Source organism: Penaeus vannamei, chromosome 2 (genome assembly GCF_042767895.1).
Source record: "Penaeus vannamei isolate JL-2024 chromosome 2, ASM4276789v1, whole genome shotgun sequence".
Lineage (NCBI taxonomy): Eukaryota > Metazoa > Arthropoda > Malacostraca > Decapoda > Penaeidae > Penaeus > Penaeus vannamei.
Genome location: NC_091550.1, coordinates 1180106 through 1197605, shown reverse-complemented (window position 1 = coordinate 1197605; position 17500 = coordinate 1180106). Strand labels below are relative to the sequence as shown.

The following is a 17500-nucleotide window of genomic DNA, read 5'->3' as shown; positions in this document are numbered from 1 at the left end:
TGCCTGGGAGGTAATGTTGAGAGAGAAACATCTGGAAGAATCCAAGTAGGATGGGAAATTTAAAGCTGTATCAGGAGGTTTGCGCGACAGGAAAATAAAGATAGAAGGGAAAGAATGTAGGACTTATAAGGCGTGTAAAAACGTATAGGGCAGATGTGCTCAAGGTCTATATAAGTATAGTACTATAAGTATAGTATATGTACTTATATAGACCTTGGATGTACTATCCGTGAAGAAACCAAACGAAAAGAGGGGGGTAGTGGCTGAAAGGTGAATGCTACAATGGAATGTTTGGAGTGACGAAGAAGGACAGGATCTCAGCAATGCTATGGTACAGAACAGCACAGGTGGTGATCGTGTCAAAGAAGTTACAGGAAGCTACCGTGACAGTGTTGATATGTAGGGCGATGAAAAGAAGTGATGGCAGAAGAAGAGTATTAGATATGTGGATGCTGGAAGAGGAGAGGAGGAAGACTCGAGATAAGTTGGAACGATGATATTAGCAGTGGACATGAAAGAGAAGAATTTGGATAACTTGGTAGGAGATAGAAGCAGGTGGAGACGGCTCATCGAAGACAACGTCCACCTATAAAGCCGTGTCACACTAGCACTGTTTCCGTCAATTTTTTGACAATTTTATTAACACAAATACATTCTCGAATATAGCTTTTGATTTGACTATGCTTGGCTGAAAAAAGTTTACGGAAAGGTTTTCAGACGGAAACGATCATTATTATTATTGTCTGACTGGAGAATCGACAATTCGTTCAAAAATGGAGAAAATTTCAGAAAATTGTCAAAAAATGGAAAAAAGTGCTAGTGTGACAGCACCTTCAGGACGGGCTAAAGAAAATCAAGATTATGATCATAATGATAAGAATAACAATAATGAAAATGATAGTAATCATGTAATGATAATAATCATAATGATAATAATGACAGTAAAAATAATTATAATGATTATTGGTAGTAGTAATAATGATAGTAAAAACAGTAATACTAATGATATTAACTATGAGACGGATGATAATGATAATAATAATGATAATGACAAGGATAATTAACAAAATTGCTAGTAATGATGATGTACATATATATATATAATATACACGCGCACACACACACACACACACACACACACACACACACACACATATATATATATATATATATATATATATATATATATATATATATATATATATTATACATATATATGTGTGTACATGTATATACATACGTAATGGAATGTGACCAGCTGAAGCCCGATAGATGTGAACCCATAGCGACTCGCGGTCACTCGAGGATCCGTGATTAAGCGAGGAGTATGTCATCGGCTAGAAGCAGTGACACTTTAATTATGCTGTCATTAATGCATTAATTGGTAAAACGTAACCCTCAATTAGATATGATGACATAAAATCCTAAGGGAATAAAACCACAAAATAAGTTTGGTGGTAGTGAGGCCGTAGTTGTAGGAGCTGTGTTTATGTTAAGAGGTTACTTGTGTTACTTATGTTACTTGTGGAAGATCTTGGTGGTTACTTTCACTCGCGGTAAGGGTCAAAATACCAAGTCGCGCTCTCAAACTGCCACTTCAGCATCCACACAACCGAACAACCAACTCTGTCTTGGTGACCTGGCAAGGCTGGCGGTTCCTAATGTCCTTGGTCTAACCTTCCTTGAGGCAGTTCACTTTGGAGCATCATGGGGTGAAGGGGGATGGGTGTTGACTACGGGAATTTATTTCGAAGAAAATGGGATAAATTTACGGTAAAATTACAGCGGATAGCAATCAGGAATTGAGTAAAAAAAAAAGATATGGAATGGATACCTTGACGCAAACGAAGACACTTTCCATCTATGGCATAATAAATAAAGGAGCTACATGACAGAGACGAGACAAGATCGACCCATCATTTTGTAAGTTCTTTTTGTACACAGTGCATATCATCCCATTATGTCATTCATACAGAATAGGACACTGAACAAAGAAGGGAACCACACCACAGAGACACAGGCTGGGCTAAACAAAAAGAAAAAGACGAAACAACAAGAAACAACACTAAAACTTGTGAGATCACTCGAAGTCCATCGACAAAAATACAATATTTGTTAATAAACAAGAACCCATTTTATTTTGTGTATTTCTGATGAAGACGTAATCGAAACCGGTCAAATACATCTCTTGTATTGTGAAGATATCCAGTCTCATTCATACCTTTTCTACATTTGTCAACATGGATACGGTTTAACCCATAAGTCTCGAAGAATAAGGATGCATATGAATGGACGTATCAATGATATTGCCATATGAGAATGAGAGTAAATTAATTCACTTTAAGATTTCCAGAATTAGTTCTGAATAATGCCAGGCCGATCTGGAACTTTAATGGTCACAACTAATATTAAATCTCTCTGAAATAACCTTTGATTAAATTACGACAGTAGAGTAGCAACGAAAATTGTTGATAGGTCTAAATTGAGGCATAACTTACATACATACATACATACATACATATACATTATATATATATATATATATATATATATATATATATATATATATATATATATAATGTATGTATATATAAATGTATGTATAAGTGTATGTATGTATCTGTGTGTCTGCGTCTGCCTGCCTGTGTGTGATCGTGTGTATGCGGGTGTGATTGTGTATGTGTGTCTGTCTGTGTGATTGTTTATATGAGTGTCTGTGTGATTGTTTACATGTGTCTGTATGTGTGTGATTGTTTGTGATTTTGTGTGCGTATGTGTGTGATTTTGTGCGTGTATGTGTGGTTGCGTTTGTGTGTGTGGTTGTGTTTGTGTGTGTGGTTGTGTGTGTGTGTGTGGTTGTGTTTGTGTGTGTGGTTGTGTGTGTGTGTGTGGTTGCGTGTGCGTGTGCGAGCGCCCGCGTCTATCTGTCTCTGTCTGTCTGTCTGTGTTGGGGGGGGGGGACGCCTACAAGTTCTTACATGTCAGTTTGGATCTTGTTTACAGCAGCATTCTATATATACAATTGACTTTTTGTTTAAAGACGAAGGCTACATTAGTAATAGATTGATATACATTTGTTAAAAGAAAGCGTCTGATAAATGAGAGTTGTGAGATTTAACGTAAAATCAACATTTGAAATCGCTTTCAAAATGAATTGCCATCATTTATTATTTTTATTCCGAACAGAAATTAATTTCTAGATACTCCGATGAAAATGTAAAAATAAAGTAATGTATGTAAAATTTATTTTAAGGATTAAAAACCCAATACTTTGGTTTATAAATACTTATTTTATCTTCCAACGAACGCGAATTCAAACTTGTAAACAAAGCTTGACAGTGTCATTGTGAGCAAAAAGTCACGATTTTGTAAGTATTTTTCCCAAATTCTCGTTTTCTCATGTTGTTATTAACCCTTTAAATCCCCAGGAATATAAAGAAATCATTTATATGCAGTAAGATTAGGGATTATATACGATTTCTTGTGAAAACAAAATGACAGCTCCAATCTTCCCACTTTTCATGCATGTTTATCTTGCGAGAAAATGTTTTAAAGACTTGCGCACCGAATCACGACGGTGCTGTTGCTGATGTTTCATTTTACCGTATAGTACTCAATTTGGGAGGGATTTTGCTGTAGAAAACCCCATCTCACATACCTAACCCTAATATTAAGGGAGGGTATGTAAGGCACCAAGGAAATTGGAAATTGGGTGCCAGTCCAGTTTCATACAGCCTTCTTTTAAACGGAAAAGGATATTTGCAAACAATAGAGGGAGTGATTCTGAGGAACCCACCTTCTACAGACTTTCTTCGCAGCTCAAAAAAATGATTATTTGACACACATGTGTCTCAGAGCCCAAAATTAAAAGCTATCAGTATTTTGACCCAGTAGCACCGGTACATTTTCAAGCTGAAAATAAGTTTCCGAGTGGCTTCAAAATCGGCGTATGGGCCAGTCCATCATTTTGTGTTCATTAAATATATTATTTTTTCAGTTTGGTTTTCTTAATTTCCAGGCCAAAATGATGCGAAAATCAAATTTAGGGGCTGGAAGTGTTCAGCGCCCTGGAACCCTGAAACCTCGAAATACAGACAATACTCCAAATAACAGGTGAGTTAGGACTATCTTGTAAATAAAAACATTATACTTGAAACTACTTCAATTTAAAAATTTTGACTGTAATTACTGAATTGGCTCTATTTTTATGTATAAATATAAAAAGTTAAATATATATTCTTTGATAAGGTCTAGGCAATGTAATGACATGTGTATGAATTTGTTGATACATTGTATTATGCAAGCTAGCAAAGTAATTTCGACACTTCAGGCGGAGTGCAGGGCAACAGATGAGGAAGTCTTACCTTCCCAAAGCCTCACAAGTAGACAGTGCTAAGAAACTAGCCAGTAGAAGTAAGCGCATCAGTGCTGAAGGACTCAGCAGACTCTCCATCGCTTCGGGAAGATTTACCCCCACTAGGAACAATGTCCCCGTCTCAAGCATGTTGGCTCCTCCCAGTGTCAGCAGGTTAGTGGCATGATCGAGTTCTTCTGTAGTGCTTTGAGAGTATTGTTTGCATAGTTTCTCATCATAGAATTGACTCATTGTTAGGGGATTTATGCAACATTTTCTTTCTTTTTCTTTTTTTTTCCAATTTCTTATAGGAAATAGACTGGAAATATTGGTGTTTAACTATGTATTTGTCATCAGTTACTGCAGGCTTGACTTCATTGTTTCTATGACAATGCTTAGGAATACATAAATCTTTACCAAATAGTAAAAATACGTTGTCAAATTCATAAAAATCTGTATATTCCCTAAAGAGGCATGATATTTTAAGAGTAAATGATGAAAAAGAAAGGAAGAAAAGAAAAAAAAATTGTATATGTAATATATATTTTTATGATTTTCTCTTTTTTTCATAACATTTTCAGATTTGAATACTTTTACAACTACATATTTCAAGTGATTAGAATTTGGGCTAATATATCAAGACTTATATAAGGTAATGTTTTGAGAGAACAGTCTGGTATCTTATATCCTGATCTTATTCTCACCCATTACACTAACAGACTGTCAATGGATTCAGCGCGCAACTCCAGCATGGGAACAAAAGTGAGGAAGGAGATCCGCCCCATCACAGACTCCAGTTTTAAGAGCCAGTGCGTGGACAAAATTCTGGACTTCCTTGTCAGCAGGAGCTATGAGCAGCTGGTTCAGCGAAGAACACTCCTCACACCTTCCACAAAAGATTTTGCTAACATCTTCAGTGTATGTGTTTTAGACTTATTATTTACTTTTGTATTGTTTGATTTTTTTTCTCTCTCTCTTTCTGTTGTGGATATTGTGACTGAGTTTTAATCTTCAGTGCACTCTATCCACTGATTAGTAAGAATTTAGATATATCCAAAATTACATATGAAAGGAGATTTATTTTAATGATATGGATTCTAATATTTTTTTTACATTTATTTTCAGTTTATATACAGGCACCTTGATGGTCAATATAATTTGCCAAACAGATTTGAAGAGGAAATTCCGCGCTTGTTAAAGCTTTTGAAATATCCAGTGCAGATGTCAAAATCATCCTTCATTACGGGTGTGTTGATTTTCTTTTATTTTTCTCTCTATAGGTAATATTTACTTATTTTACTTTATCTTTGTTTAAGTAAGTGGAAATCCAGGAAATATGTCAAAATAGAGGTGTTTTGAGGCAGAACTAACTTCAAAGATGATATGATATTGTTGGTTGGTTTATAGGAACCTCAGTATAATTTTTATGACTGTTCTGTCCATTTATTCTACCTCTTATCCTTTTTATCCATATTCTGTATTCTTTCTCATCCTCTTCCTTTCCCTTTTCTGGTACATCTTATACTTCCAGATCCCAATACATTAAGTTCATTTGAATATGTGGGTAAAAAATTCATGATATGTATTTTTTATTATATTTGATTTGTAACACTCATCATGCTCTATCACAAACAGTTGGATCTCCTCACACATGGCCATCTGTTCTGGCCATGCTGGCATGGTTGGTTGACGTGGTGAACATGATTAGTTGCATCGACCCTATGCCCATTGCCTTTCCAAGTGACTTTGACAGTGACATCAATCTTGCCAAAACTAAGTTTACTGTACTGGTTGAACTTGCCAACTGCGAAGATGACACAGAAAAGATTGAGGCTCATTTAGAAGTAAGTGTCAGAATTCACTTGTGTGTATGGGGGGGGGGTTATTTGTGATTAGGGTGATTATTTGTTTGAAAAGTATGGATGCTCTGCTAATAAGATATAAACAGAGTTACTGAGGTTTTGAAGTAAAGTTTATATTTGCTGAGTAAATAGTTATAAATGATGAAAGATTTCACTGATTATGCAACAACATATTGCTTATAAAGGTATTAGGATAAACAGCACTACAGACTCTTACCTACTTTCTGGTACCTGCAGGAGTACAGGCACATACTAGAGAAAGTACAGGGTGTGAGAGCACAGGATCTTCTGCAACTACAGGAGGAGGATGAAAGACTTGAGGACATGGTGAACAACCTCAACAATGGACCCGAGAGACTGCAGCAGTTGCATCACCAGTACACTCAGGTAGCAGTCCAATTAATATCTTCAGTGATGATCAAATTAGGACCTTTTTTTTTTAAGTGAATGAAAGCATAGTGTTATAAAATTCATTAAGCCAAATGATATATTTTTTGTTATAATTTTCTTTCTTTCTTACTTTCTTACTTTACATGAAAATGAAGTCATTCATTGTGTAAATTCTTTTAACAGCTTGTAGATGACAATGAAAAAATGTCAGATTACTGTAGAGAGCTGCAGGTACATATTTCTGCAAGAGATGGTGAACGTTCACAGCTGGAATCAAAACTGGCGGAGCTTAATGCTGCTAAAAAGCAGGTATGATATTCTTTTTGCATAGTAGTAAAGTCACATTGATATCTCAGTAAGCAAATATAAAAAATTCTCATTAACCAAATCTTTTTAATAGAAGAATGATATCCTAAAATTTCAGAATTATCAGAAAAGTTATTTTCAGCCAAGTATTTAGAAGCTAAAAGATACAACACCACTCATGCTTCCATATTTTCCCAGGATTTTAACACTCATGCTTCTGTACTTTTACAGGTTTTTGACAGTCATGGTTCTACATTTTTATAGCCTTTTGACACTCGTGCTTCCATGTTTTCCCAGGTTTTTGAGGAAGTTACCCGCTTGGAAACTCTGAAGGAACAGCAGGCTTTGAATGTAGGGGAACTGGCAAGATTTAAGAACCATGCAAACGATGTCGCTACTATTATATCACAGCTCCAAGCTGAGGGAAAAGAGCAGGACTCTGAGGTAAAGTGTTACTTTTTTCTTCTTCTTCTTCTTCTCCTTCGTCTTCTTCATCTTCAACAACTTCTTTTCATGGTTTGTCTTTTCTTTTCTTTCAGTTACTATCCATTTATATTTCTAGAATGAATGTAGTAGGATACACTTAAGACAGAATCTCTTGATTATTCCCTTTTATTATTCCCTTTTGGGGATCTTGAAGCTCATTCTTTAAAAGGAAAGCAATATCAGAAATTTCTAAGTTGACTTCCTGGACGTATTCATTCTTTTGCTCTTGTGTGATACACGCACGCGCACACATGCACACGCACACGGGCACGTGCACACACACGCGCACACACATGCGCACACACATGCACACACACATGCACACACACATGCACACACACATACACACACACATACACACACATACACACACACATATACACATACATATATACACAGACACACACACAGACACACACAGACACACACACACATACACACATATACACACACATATATACGCATACACACACACACACACATACATACACACACGCACATACACACACACACACACACAACACACACACACACACACACACACACACACACACACACACACACACACACACACACACACACACACACACACACACACACACACACACACACACACACACACACACAGACACACACACACACAGACACACACACACACAGACACACACACACACACACACACACACACACACACACACACACACACACACACACACACACACACACACACACACACACACACAGACACACACACACAGACACACACACACACACAGACACACACACACACACAGACACACACACACACACAGACACACACACACACACCCACACACACAGACACACACACACACACAGAGACACACACACACACACACACACACACACACACACACACACACACACACACACACACACATACACACACACACACAGACCCACACACACACACACACAGACACACACACAGACACACACACACACACACACACACACAGACACACACACACAGACACACACACACACACACACACACACACACAGAAACACACACACACACACACAGACACACACACACACACACACACACACACACACACACACACACACACACACACACACACACACATATATATATATATAATGTGTGTGTGTGTGTGTATACATATATATATATATATATATATATATATATATATATATATATATATATATATATATATATATATATGTACATATACTTGTATGTATCTTTATATATGTGTATGTCTATATATAAATGTATGTGTGTGTGTACTTTTATTGTCTTAGAGGATTCATTTCATTAATGGTTTGATGATTATTTTCTTGATTTAGGTAAATTCAATTTGAATATGTTCCCTTCCCTGCAAAAATTAGATTCTGGATATTTTTAAGAACTGATAGTAAAGAACAGTTATGATGAAAATACTCTGTTCAAAACCATGGTGATTCTGTTCACTGTTTTATAAAGAAAGCAATATTATGATATCAGGTAAATTGATTTTTACTGGAGAGATTTCTTAACTGTTTCGGTATTTTCTGTATGGGGATTCAGAATTATAGCTTTGATTATTTTTTTTTTATTTATGATATTTCCTTTCAGATATGGTCACTAGAGATGGAATTGGGCAAAGCTCAGTCAAAATTGAGTGAAAGTATATGTGCCTACAATAAGCTTGTCCGTCAACTAGACCTTCCGGATGATTATGAAATCTCATCAGCTGACATAGCTGAGAATAAATGCCACTGGCAGACCACATTGCTTGACGAGCTACGACGTAGAAAGAAGGATGCGAAACAGGGCATGTACGAGGCCCAGAACCTGCTAATGCGAAAGGAGGAAGAATTAAGCATGGCAAGTATTCTCTCTTAGTGTATGTGGGATTGTTCGTTGTCTTGTTCATGGAATGCTAATTATGTGTTGCATTTTGGGAGGTAAAATGTGGCCCAAGGAAATTGATTGTATTCTTTACAGGTGAAAGAGATGCTACTTGAGAAAAAAGACCAGTTGACAAAGCTTGAGAGCAAGCTACGAAGAATGGAGGAGGAAATTTTAATGACGAAAAATGAAATTACAGCTGAGGTAAGCTATCACTTTGATTTGTATTGGTACTCTTTTGGAATCTTTGATTTTAAAGCTTTTGATTTTTGTTACTAGATAAACTGTGCTAGAATGTAACATTTCACACTATCAGTGGTTTTAATGGAAATATGTTACTATTACTTAGACTGAACTACATTTATGTAATCATATTAATTTGATGAATCACTCTGATACATTACTTGTTAAGAACAAACAGTATATTCACATGTCTTTGTATTCCAAATAAAACTATGCACACACAATAGATAAAAGTTGGAAAATTTATTGTTCATTTTTGTGAATATTAGTAGTTTAGAAAGAAGAAAATATGCTAGCTGTACTTGTAAATTACTCCATGGCAGACTCTGATGTTTTCTCCTTCAAATGATAACTAAAACGTTTTAGCAGTTTTAGATATATGAAAAAATCACAAAATCTGATAAAGATATCCTTGCAACATTGAAGCAAAATTGTCTGTGGTTAGAGATAAAAGGTAAGAATAGCAAGCGTCAGGTAATGTCACAATAGTCTTCATCACCTGTGTCAAGCAAGAAAGAGTATGCCTTAAGGCTTGACAAGCTTATGTCACAGCTCTACAAAGTGTCGTCTTCAATCTGTTCTTCAGTGCTGTTCTGTATTTTCATTAGATGATACGATCTTGATGCTGTTTTGTTTTTTCAGAAATGTAGATGTTTGATGATTAGATACTTTTCTGTGAGATAAAGAACAGTAAGATGAATAAGAAACCATCTTCTGTGTACAGATTATAATAACTTGTATATAGAAGAATTTTCTTTACTGAAGCTTCTGTGAATTACCTGCTTAAAAGCCTGTATCCATGACTTCAGCTTTCCCCTTAGACAAAGTAATGCAAGTTATTATCCATACAGCATTATATAAGGAATTATATACAGACTTTATATGATATTAACCAGAAAATATCCCTTTGCACACAGGAAAAGGAGATGCAGGTGGAGAGCGACCGAATAGACCAGCAAATCCTGGAGGCTCGGAAGACGCAGAAGGGATCACTTTACCAGAAGCAGTGTGCAGTAGATCAAGCCAAGGAAGAGTAAGTACTCTCTCTTAGTCTCTGTGTGTTATTCTTAATTTCAAGTTTAATTCTTAGAAAAGAAGAAGAGAAAGCTGTGTTGGGTCCTTTCTTATTACCTTTTTCTTATTCTTTTCTAATTCACTAACTTGGTGTACTTTTTTTTTTCTTTCTTGTTTATATCCCTTCTCAGCATTCTTATTTGTCATACCTTTTGCTTTCCTTATGTATCTCTTTCCTTTTTTTGTTTTCTGTCTTTTATTCGTTAACCCAATGTTGCCGGTGATAGCATGCAAGTACATGTTGTACCCACTGTGAGATTATTCATTTTCTTAAACATAAATGGCTCCACTTACTTAGTCAACATTGAGCCAGTTACCAGTGCTACCTGCCTCACCTGTTTACACTGTTCCTGTTTTTTCTTATATCTTGTATTGCTATTAGTGATGTCAGTAATATTGTAATGATTATAATGTCTACAATACTACTAACAGCATTGATACTGATAGCATTAGTAAAACTTAGGAAAGGTGAAATCAAGTAAAGTCATGAGTTCTTTTAATTGACTCCTTGGTGGTTAAGCACTTGTGAAGCCATCTGTGTGTTGAGACATCTCACAAGAAAATGATACAGTGATCACCACATTTTCTTGGTGGCACTGGGTTAACTCTTATCATTCTCCCTTCTGTTTTTCTGTATCTGTTTTCTCGCCTGCACTTTTAACTGATATTCTTTCACGCTTTCTCTTCCATCCACTCCCTGTTACCTCAGTAATTTATGGCTCCTGTGCAGTAAAATGAATTGACAATCTGACAGTTATATGCATAATATGAATAGATAGATAATTGCAGAGATGATCTAAAAAAAAATCCTGCCTTTTCAGGTTGGAGAATGTCAAGGTCTCTGGCAAGGAGCACATGCGTTCTGGTGCAGAGTTCCTAGTCCGCGTGTGCCATGCATCCCTGGAACACCTAGAGTGGCAGCAGAAGGAAGCCTTAAAGCACAAGATCACCACGGAAAATGTGACAAGAAAACTTGTAGACCCTATACATATAGAAGAAAAAAAATGAAGGAAAGAAGAGGACAAAGAAAAAAGAAAAAGCAGATGCTCTATGTATAGAATTCTATTTTAGTTTTTGATAAGTTGAAATTGGCCTGCTAGGGGAATGCTTCTTGGCGGTGAAAATTTATTTTTATCTTTAATGTCTCTGCCCTGAGTTTAAATATAAGGGTATGGCAAGATGTCTTTATGGAATGCCTTATATGAAAAGATGTATGTAGGTGAAGTTTTATTTGCTATATAAAGGATACAAAAAAGAAAGAAAAAAAAAATCTTCTATATCTGTCTCATTACTGAATTCTTGATATATCTTTTTGAACAGTATCGTTTTATCCATATTATCTGTTATGGAATTTCATTTCTTCTTTTTTTCCCCTTATTGGCAATATTTGGAATACAGTTAGAGCTTTGTATAGGAATTTAGGGATATATATGCTATGTTCTTAAAAATGTGGTAAATATAGTGTTAACGGTATTAACATCACTATAGAATATTATTTCTTTATTTCTTAATGGCTTTTTGTAGCTTTGAAGATACAGTAGGTTAAGATTTCGTAAAAATTATAGTAAAGTCCTAATTTTTTATGGAATGGCATATTATCTTAACAAACAAGATATATTTGTGAATATGCAAAAAAAAAACAAATGTTTTTTTATTATTGCATGATGAAAGAAATATTTCAGTGAAATACATAATGGTATTAGACTTTGGCTATTTATTCCTTCAAAGAGTGTATTATTAATTTTTAGAATTAGAAATCCCTGGGTATATGTATGCACTCAGATGTGTCTATTTCTTGATATATTCCTCTTGTTTGTGCCTGCAAATTTTAACAATTATGGGTGGCATGAAAGTCAAGCAACATTCTAAAAACAAAGTCAACACCATAAACCTACACGAGGGATCACCAGAATACAAACTGGTCATAATCTTGATTCAGGAGGATATGTTTTTGTGTTCAGAATTTACATTCTAGGGATCAAGTTTTATGGCATCTGATGGTGTTTTAGATTGTTTGAGTACTTTGAGAAAGATAAGAGTCAAGACATGGCAGTGGCAAGGTACTCTTCAAGGGCTTCCTTTTTCTTTTGTCTTTCATTTTATCTTTTTTTGTACTTGCTACATTCCTCCTCTTCTCATCTTTTTACCCTCTTGCTCTTCCTTTCTTCTTCCATTCCTCTTTCATTTTTTCTTACTCTTCTAATTCTTCTTCCTCCTCCTCCTATTCCTATTCTTCCTATTCTTCCCTTCTACTTTTTCATTGTTTTCCTCTTGTCTTCTTTTTCCAAAGCTCTTAAGATAGACAGATCTGACACCACCCTTCAGACAATATAAGCACATGAAGAGGAATGTGAAAATACTCATTCCTATTTCTTCTTCCTCCTCCACCTTTTCTTCCCTCTCCTCCTGCGACTGCGTCACTGCTAACCTGACAGCTTAAGAAACTAAAGGCTATATACCTCAAGGTTTCACCAATCATTAAAAAAAATATTAAAGTAAACAAAATGGCAACATCTCAGTACTTTTTCTTCTGCGTCGCAAGACTCCGGCACATCACAAGACAAGACAATTCAACGGTTCTAAGCTCCAACTGATTGGCATGAGGAGCACCAGGAGAGAAGCCTTCGCAGCTTCACTGGGCAGCCCCCAGCCAGTAAGGTGCCGCCCCGTCAAGTGGCCGAAAACCTGTACCAAGCAGTCAAAAGAAAAAAAAATGAAAACCAGCTCTTCGTATTGCAAGCTGGAACATGCGCACCATGTGCTCTGGACTCTCCACTGATCTTCAGCCAGTGGATGACTCCCACAAGACCACCATCGACAAGAAGGCAAGGAGCTGGCATGACAACATTGATGTCGCCTATCTCCAGGAAACAGTTGGCTGACAGTGGGTCCCTTAAAGAGACCACCTTTTGGCAAGGGTTGTTCCTAGACGAATCCAGGCAGCACAGTGTAGGTTTTGCTGTGAGGAACTCGGTGATTGCCACCATAGAAACCCCCATTGGGGGTTTAACAAGACTCCTTACCCTACGTATGAAGACGTCGTTGGGCTTTGTAAACATCATCTCTGCCCACACTCCAACACTCGCCTTCAACCCAGAAGCCAAAGTCCAATTCTATGAGGCTCGATGTAGTGCCCGGCATCCCCAGCTCTGAAGGTATATACATGCTAGGAGGCTTCAATTCCCGCATTGGGACAGACTGGCAAGCATGGCCTACCTGCCTCGGCCACTTCGGCATAGGCAGGAAGAACGAGAACGGACAGAGGCTACTTGAACACTGTTCAAGTAGCCTAACCTAACCTAACCAAGGCTCAGTGCTTCGCCAACAGCCTACAGGGATGACTTACTGTGTATTCAAGTAACAACTCGGACAATGCAGACACCACATGGTTTCACCTGCACGATGCCATATATGACTCGGCCATGGCTGCATTTAGAAAGAAAGAAAATGCTGACTGGTTTGAGCCATGCTGGGACGAAATGCACCCAATCACTGAGACCAAGAGGAAAATGCTGCTAGCATACAAGCAGAACCCTAGCACACACAACACCCTTCGATGAGCTAGGAGCAAGGCATCCCCCCAGAAGTTCTGAAACATGGGAAGACAGCCATCTTTCAGCCACTTTTCGATCTCCTCTCCTTGTGCTGGGTGGAAGGACACATCCCTTAAGACGTGAGACACGCCAACATAGTCACGTTGTTTAAGAACATGGGCGACCGCAGTGACTGTAATAATTACGGCTGCATCTTTCTCCTAGGTATCGTAAGCAAGGTCTTTGCCTGGGTCGCCTTAAACGATATATAGAGCCTTACTTTGTTATTCTATCCAGGGTCACGGTGTGCAGAGGCGGGGCTTCCATGGTGGCACAGGGGGGTACCTGCCCCCCCTGAAATCTGATTGGCCAACCCGTGTGCCCCCCAATGGTCATTGACTCCTCATAATGGCCCCCCCTGTATATGTAATGTGGCGGCCCCCCCAGATTTATTGTTGTTACCCCCTGTGACTCCCACCAGAAAGTTTTCTGGACCCACCCCTGACAGAGTGGCTTCAGAGCTGGAAGGTCCACAGTGGACATGATCTTCTCCCTCCGTCAACCAAAAGAGAAGAGTCATGAGCAGCAGCAACCACTGTTTCTTGCCTTTGGACCTGCCCAGAGCCTTTGTCTTGGCTAGCCAAAGTGGGCTCTTCCGGATCGGCTGTCCCCCTAAGGCATTATTACCTCGTTCCACCAAGATATGCAAAGCACCGTCTGCTCTGATGGAGCCACCTTAGACGCCTTCCCAGTCAGCAGTGGAGTGAAGCAGGGTTGTGTCCTAGCCGCAACCTTGTTCGGGATCATCTCGATGCTGCTCCATTCCGCTTTTGCAGACTGCCCAGAAGGCGTCTACATCCGAACAGGTCAGATGGGAAACTGTTCAACATTGTCAGACTCCGTGCCAAAACCAGAGTCGACAAGGTCCTCATGCGAGAGCTTCTGTTGTTCTGATGACGCTGCTATAACATCCCACAGCGAAGAAGGGCTACAGCATCTAGTCGACGAGACATGCACGCAAGAAGTTTGGGTTGATGATCAGTCTTAGGAAGACCAACATCTTAGCGCAAGGTGCAGCATCCCTCCCTGTCAACACCGCCGATAATACGGAACTACCACATGGAGCCCAAACGTCTACCAACAAGAGTCTTATATGGAGACCTGTGGGAGGGCGTCAGACGCACTGCTTCGCGACAAAGACGTCAGCAAGCGTGACTTGCGATCAGAGCAAATTGGAATCAGCTCTTGGAAGGACACCGCCAAACTTCGAGACACTTGGCGCCAAAGTGTGAAAAGGGGAGCTTACAAGGTAGAAGCTAACGCCAGAGCCCAAGTAACTCACAGGAGAGCAGCAAGGAAAGAATGTGCAGCATCTGTGCGCGAACGCACATCACCCATTTGCCTAACCTGCAGCAAAGACTACCACTCCAGGGTCGAGTTCTTCAGCCACACCAGATCCTACCCCAAGCTTCTGCGCTAACTAGCGCCTCTTCGAGACGAGGATGCCACCATATATACACGTGTGTGTGTACGTATATATATATATATATATATATATATATATATATATATATATATATATATATATGTGTGTGTGTGTGTGTGTGTGTGTGTGTGTGTCTATCTATCTATATATATATGTGTGTGTGTGTGTGTGTTATACTTACATATATACATAAATATATACATATACATATGTATATATATGTATATATTTATGTATATATTTATATACAAATGTATACATACATATATATATAATATATATAATATATATATATATATAATATATATAATATATATATATATATATATATATATATATATATATATATATATATGTGTGTGTGTGTGTGTGTGTGTGTGTGTGTGTGTGTGTATGTGTGTGTGTTATACTTACATATATCTATATCTATGTACCTAACCATCTATCTGTCTATATATATGTATGTATATACACACACAACCCGCGCGCCCACACACACACATACACACTCAAACATGTTTCTATCTACATATACATGCACACACACACACACACACACACACACACACACACACACACACACACACACACACACACACACACACACACACACACACACACACACACACACACACACACACACACACACACACACACACAGTACTTAATATCGTAATAAGTGGAAAAGAAACAAAATATACTGCAAGAACAGACGACATTCAAGTGTAACATCAACTCGCTAAAAATAAACAAACAGCAGCTCCTTCAACAAGCCACAAAAACCCAGAACCAATTTTAAAAAATCAAAAACCTTAAAAAAATCCCCACTTATAATTCTAATTACAAAAAATAAAAAATAAAAAAAATCGCTGGGCTTCGAACGCGCAGGTGTCTCATCGTCACAACAACAACAAGAGAAGATGTCGTCGCCGTCGCCCAATTTACCTCCGTGTCCTCCTCAGCTGAAGACAGTGCAGCATTATCTCAAGATTGCCAATGACTATGACAAGAGGGAGCCTGTGGTTGCCTATTGGGGTGAGTTCAGATGAGGCTTAGAAGTGGTCTGTTAATTGGGGGAAAAAAATGGAAGGGTTGTCATGAGTTGTACAGTTATGGGTGGGTGTTGTAGTGTTTGGATTATTGGGTTCATGTGGGTCGGATATTAGGCGGGTATGTGTCTGCGTGATTGTATAGGAAGCAATTTAGATCTGTGGGTGTTTTTGAATTTTGGAAATAATCATTTTTACCTATTTTGAGGCTCTTAATTAGGGACTCTGCGTTGCATCACACTTTATAGTAAGAAATAAAAGTTATGCTTTGCCATGGCACTTTTGAAAATCCAGTGTAATTATAAAAATGTGTGTAATTATTTTTTTCCCTCTTGTTTTTAGAGCACAACAGATATTTTAGGATATTATTCATATTTATCAGAAATGGTAGAGGTTACTTGTAGAGTGCAAAGTTACATTATATATACACACCTTTCACATTATACTTTGTATGTTTAAGGCAAAGTATATATTTTCATGCATTATTTATGTGATATTCTTGAATGTTACTTGTATATATGTATATAACATTCTGTAAGCCTTTCTATAATAAGATGTTTAGTGGATTAGTCATTCTTTACCTTCCTTTTTTTTCAGTCCGTCTCTATGCTCTACAGACGGCACTCAAATTGGACCGCAAGTCGGCAGAAGCCCGTGCTCTGCTGACTGCCCTTATGGATTATTTAGAAACCTTTAAGAAGGTATATCTTCATGTCATTCTTTCATACCCATACTTTAGATGCAGGTCTTTTGAAAGTTTTAACTACAATAGCAGAATAGTGTTTAAGTTCTTTATAAATATCAGTGTCAATGGAGT

The 17500-nt window shown here is 37.8% G+C and overlaps 2 protein-coding genes across 3 annotated transcripts in view; both read left to right on the top strand.

The window, feature by feature from the left end:
- The first annotated feature begins 1785 nt into the window (after positions 1–1785).
- On the top strand, positions 1786–12319 carry LOC113823574 (kinetochore protein NDC80 homolog). Of its 2 annotated transcripts, none has more exons than XM_070128354.1 (13): positions 1786–1923; positions 4019–4113; positions 4331–4528; positions 5074–5272; positions 5480–5600; positions 5990–6198; positions 6454–6603; positions 6790–6915; positions 7210–7356; positions 9023–9274; positions 9395–9502; positions 10459–10574; positions 11437–12319. In XM_070128354.1, the coding sequence occupies exons 2-13, from the start codon at positions 4025–4027 to the stop codon at positions 11621–11623; spliced, it is 1902 nt and encodes a 633-aa protein (XP_069984455.1). In that variant the 5' UTR covers positions 1786–1923; positions 4019–4024; the 3' UTR covers positions 11624–12319. The 2 variants fall into 2 exon arrangements, with proteins under 2 accessions (XP_069984455.1, XP_027232048.2); XM_027376247.2 differs by lacking the exon at positions 1786–1923 and adding an exon at positions 3231–3368.
- A 4191-nt stretch (positions 12320–16510) lies between these two features.
- Vta1 (vesicle trafficking 1) overlaps positions 16511–17500 on the top strand; it is a 6927-nt gene continuing 5937 nt past the window's right edge. The window contains exons 1-2 of the mRNA XM_027376324.2: positions 16511–16669; positions 17281–17384. Of these exons, the coding sequence (XP_027232125.2) occupies positions 16555–16669; positions 17281–17384 (219 nt within the window). The 5' untranslated portion in view covers positions 16511–16554. The remainder of the gene's footprint in view (positions 16670–17280; positions 17385–17500) is intronic.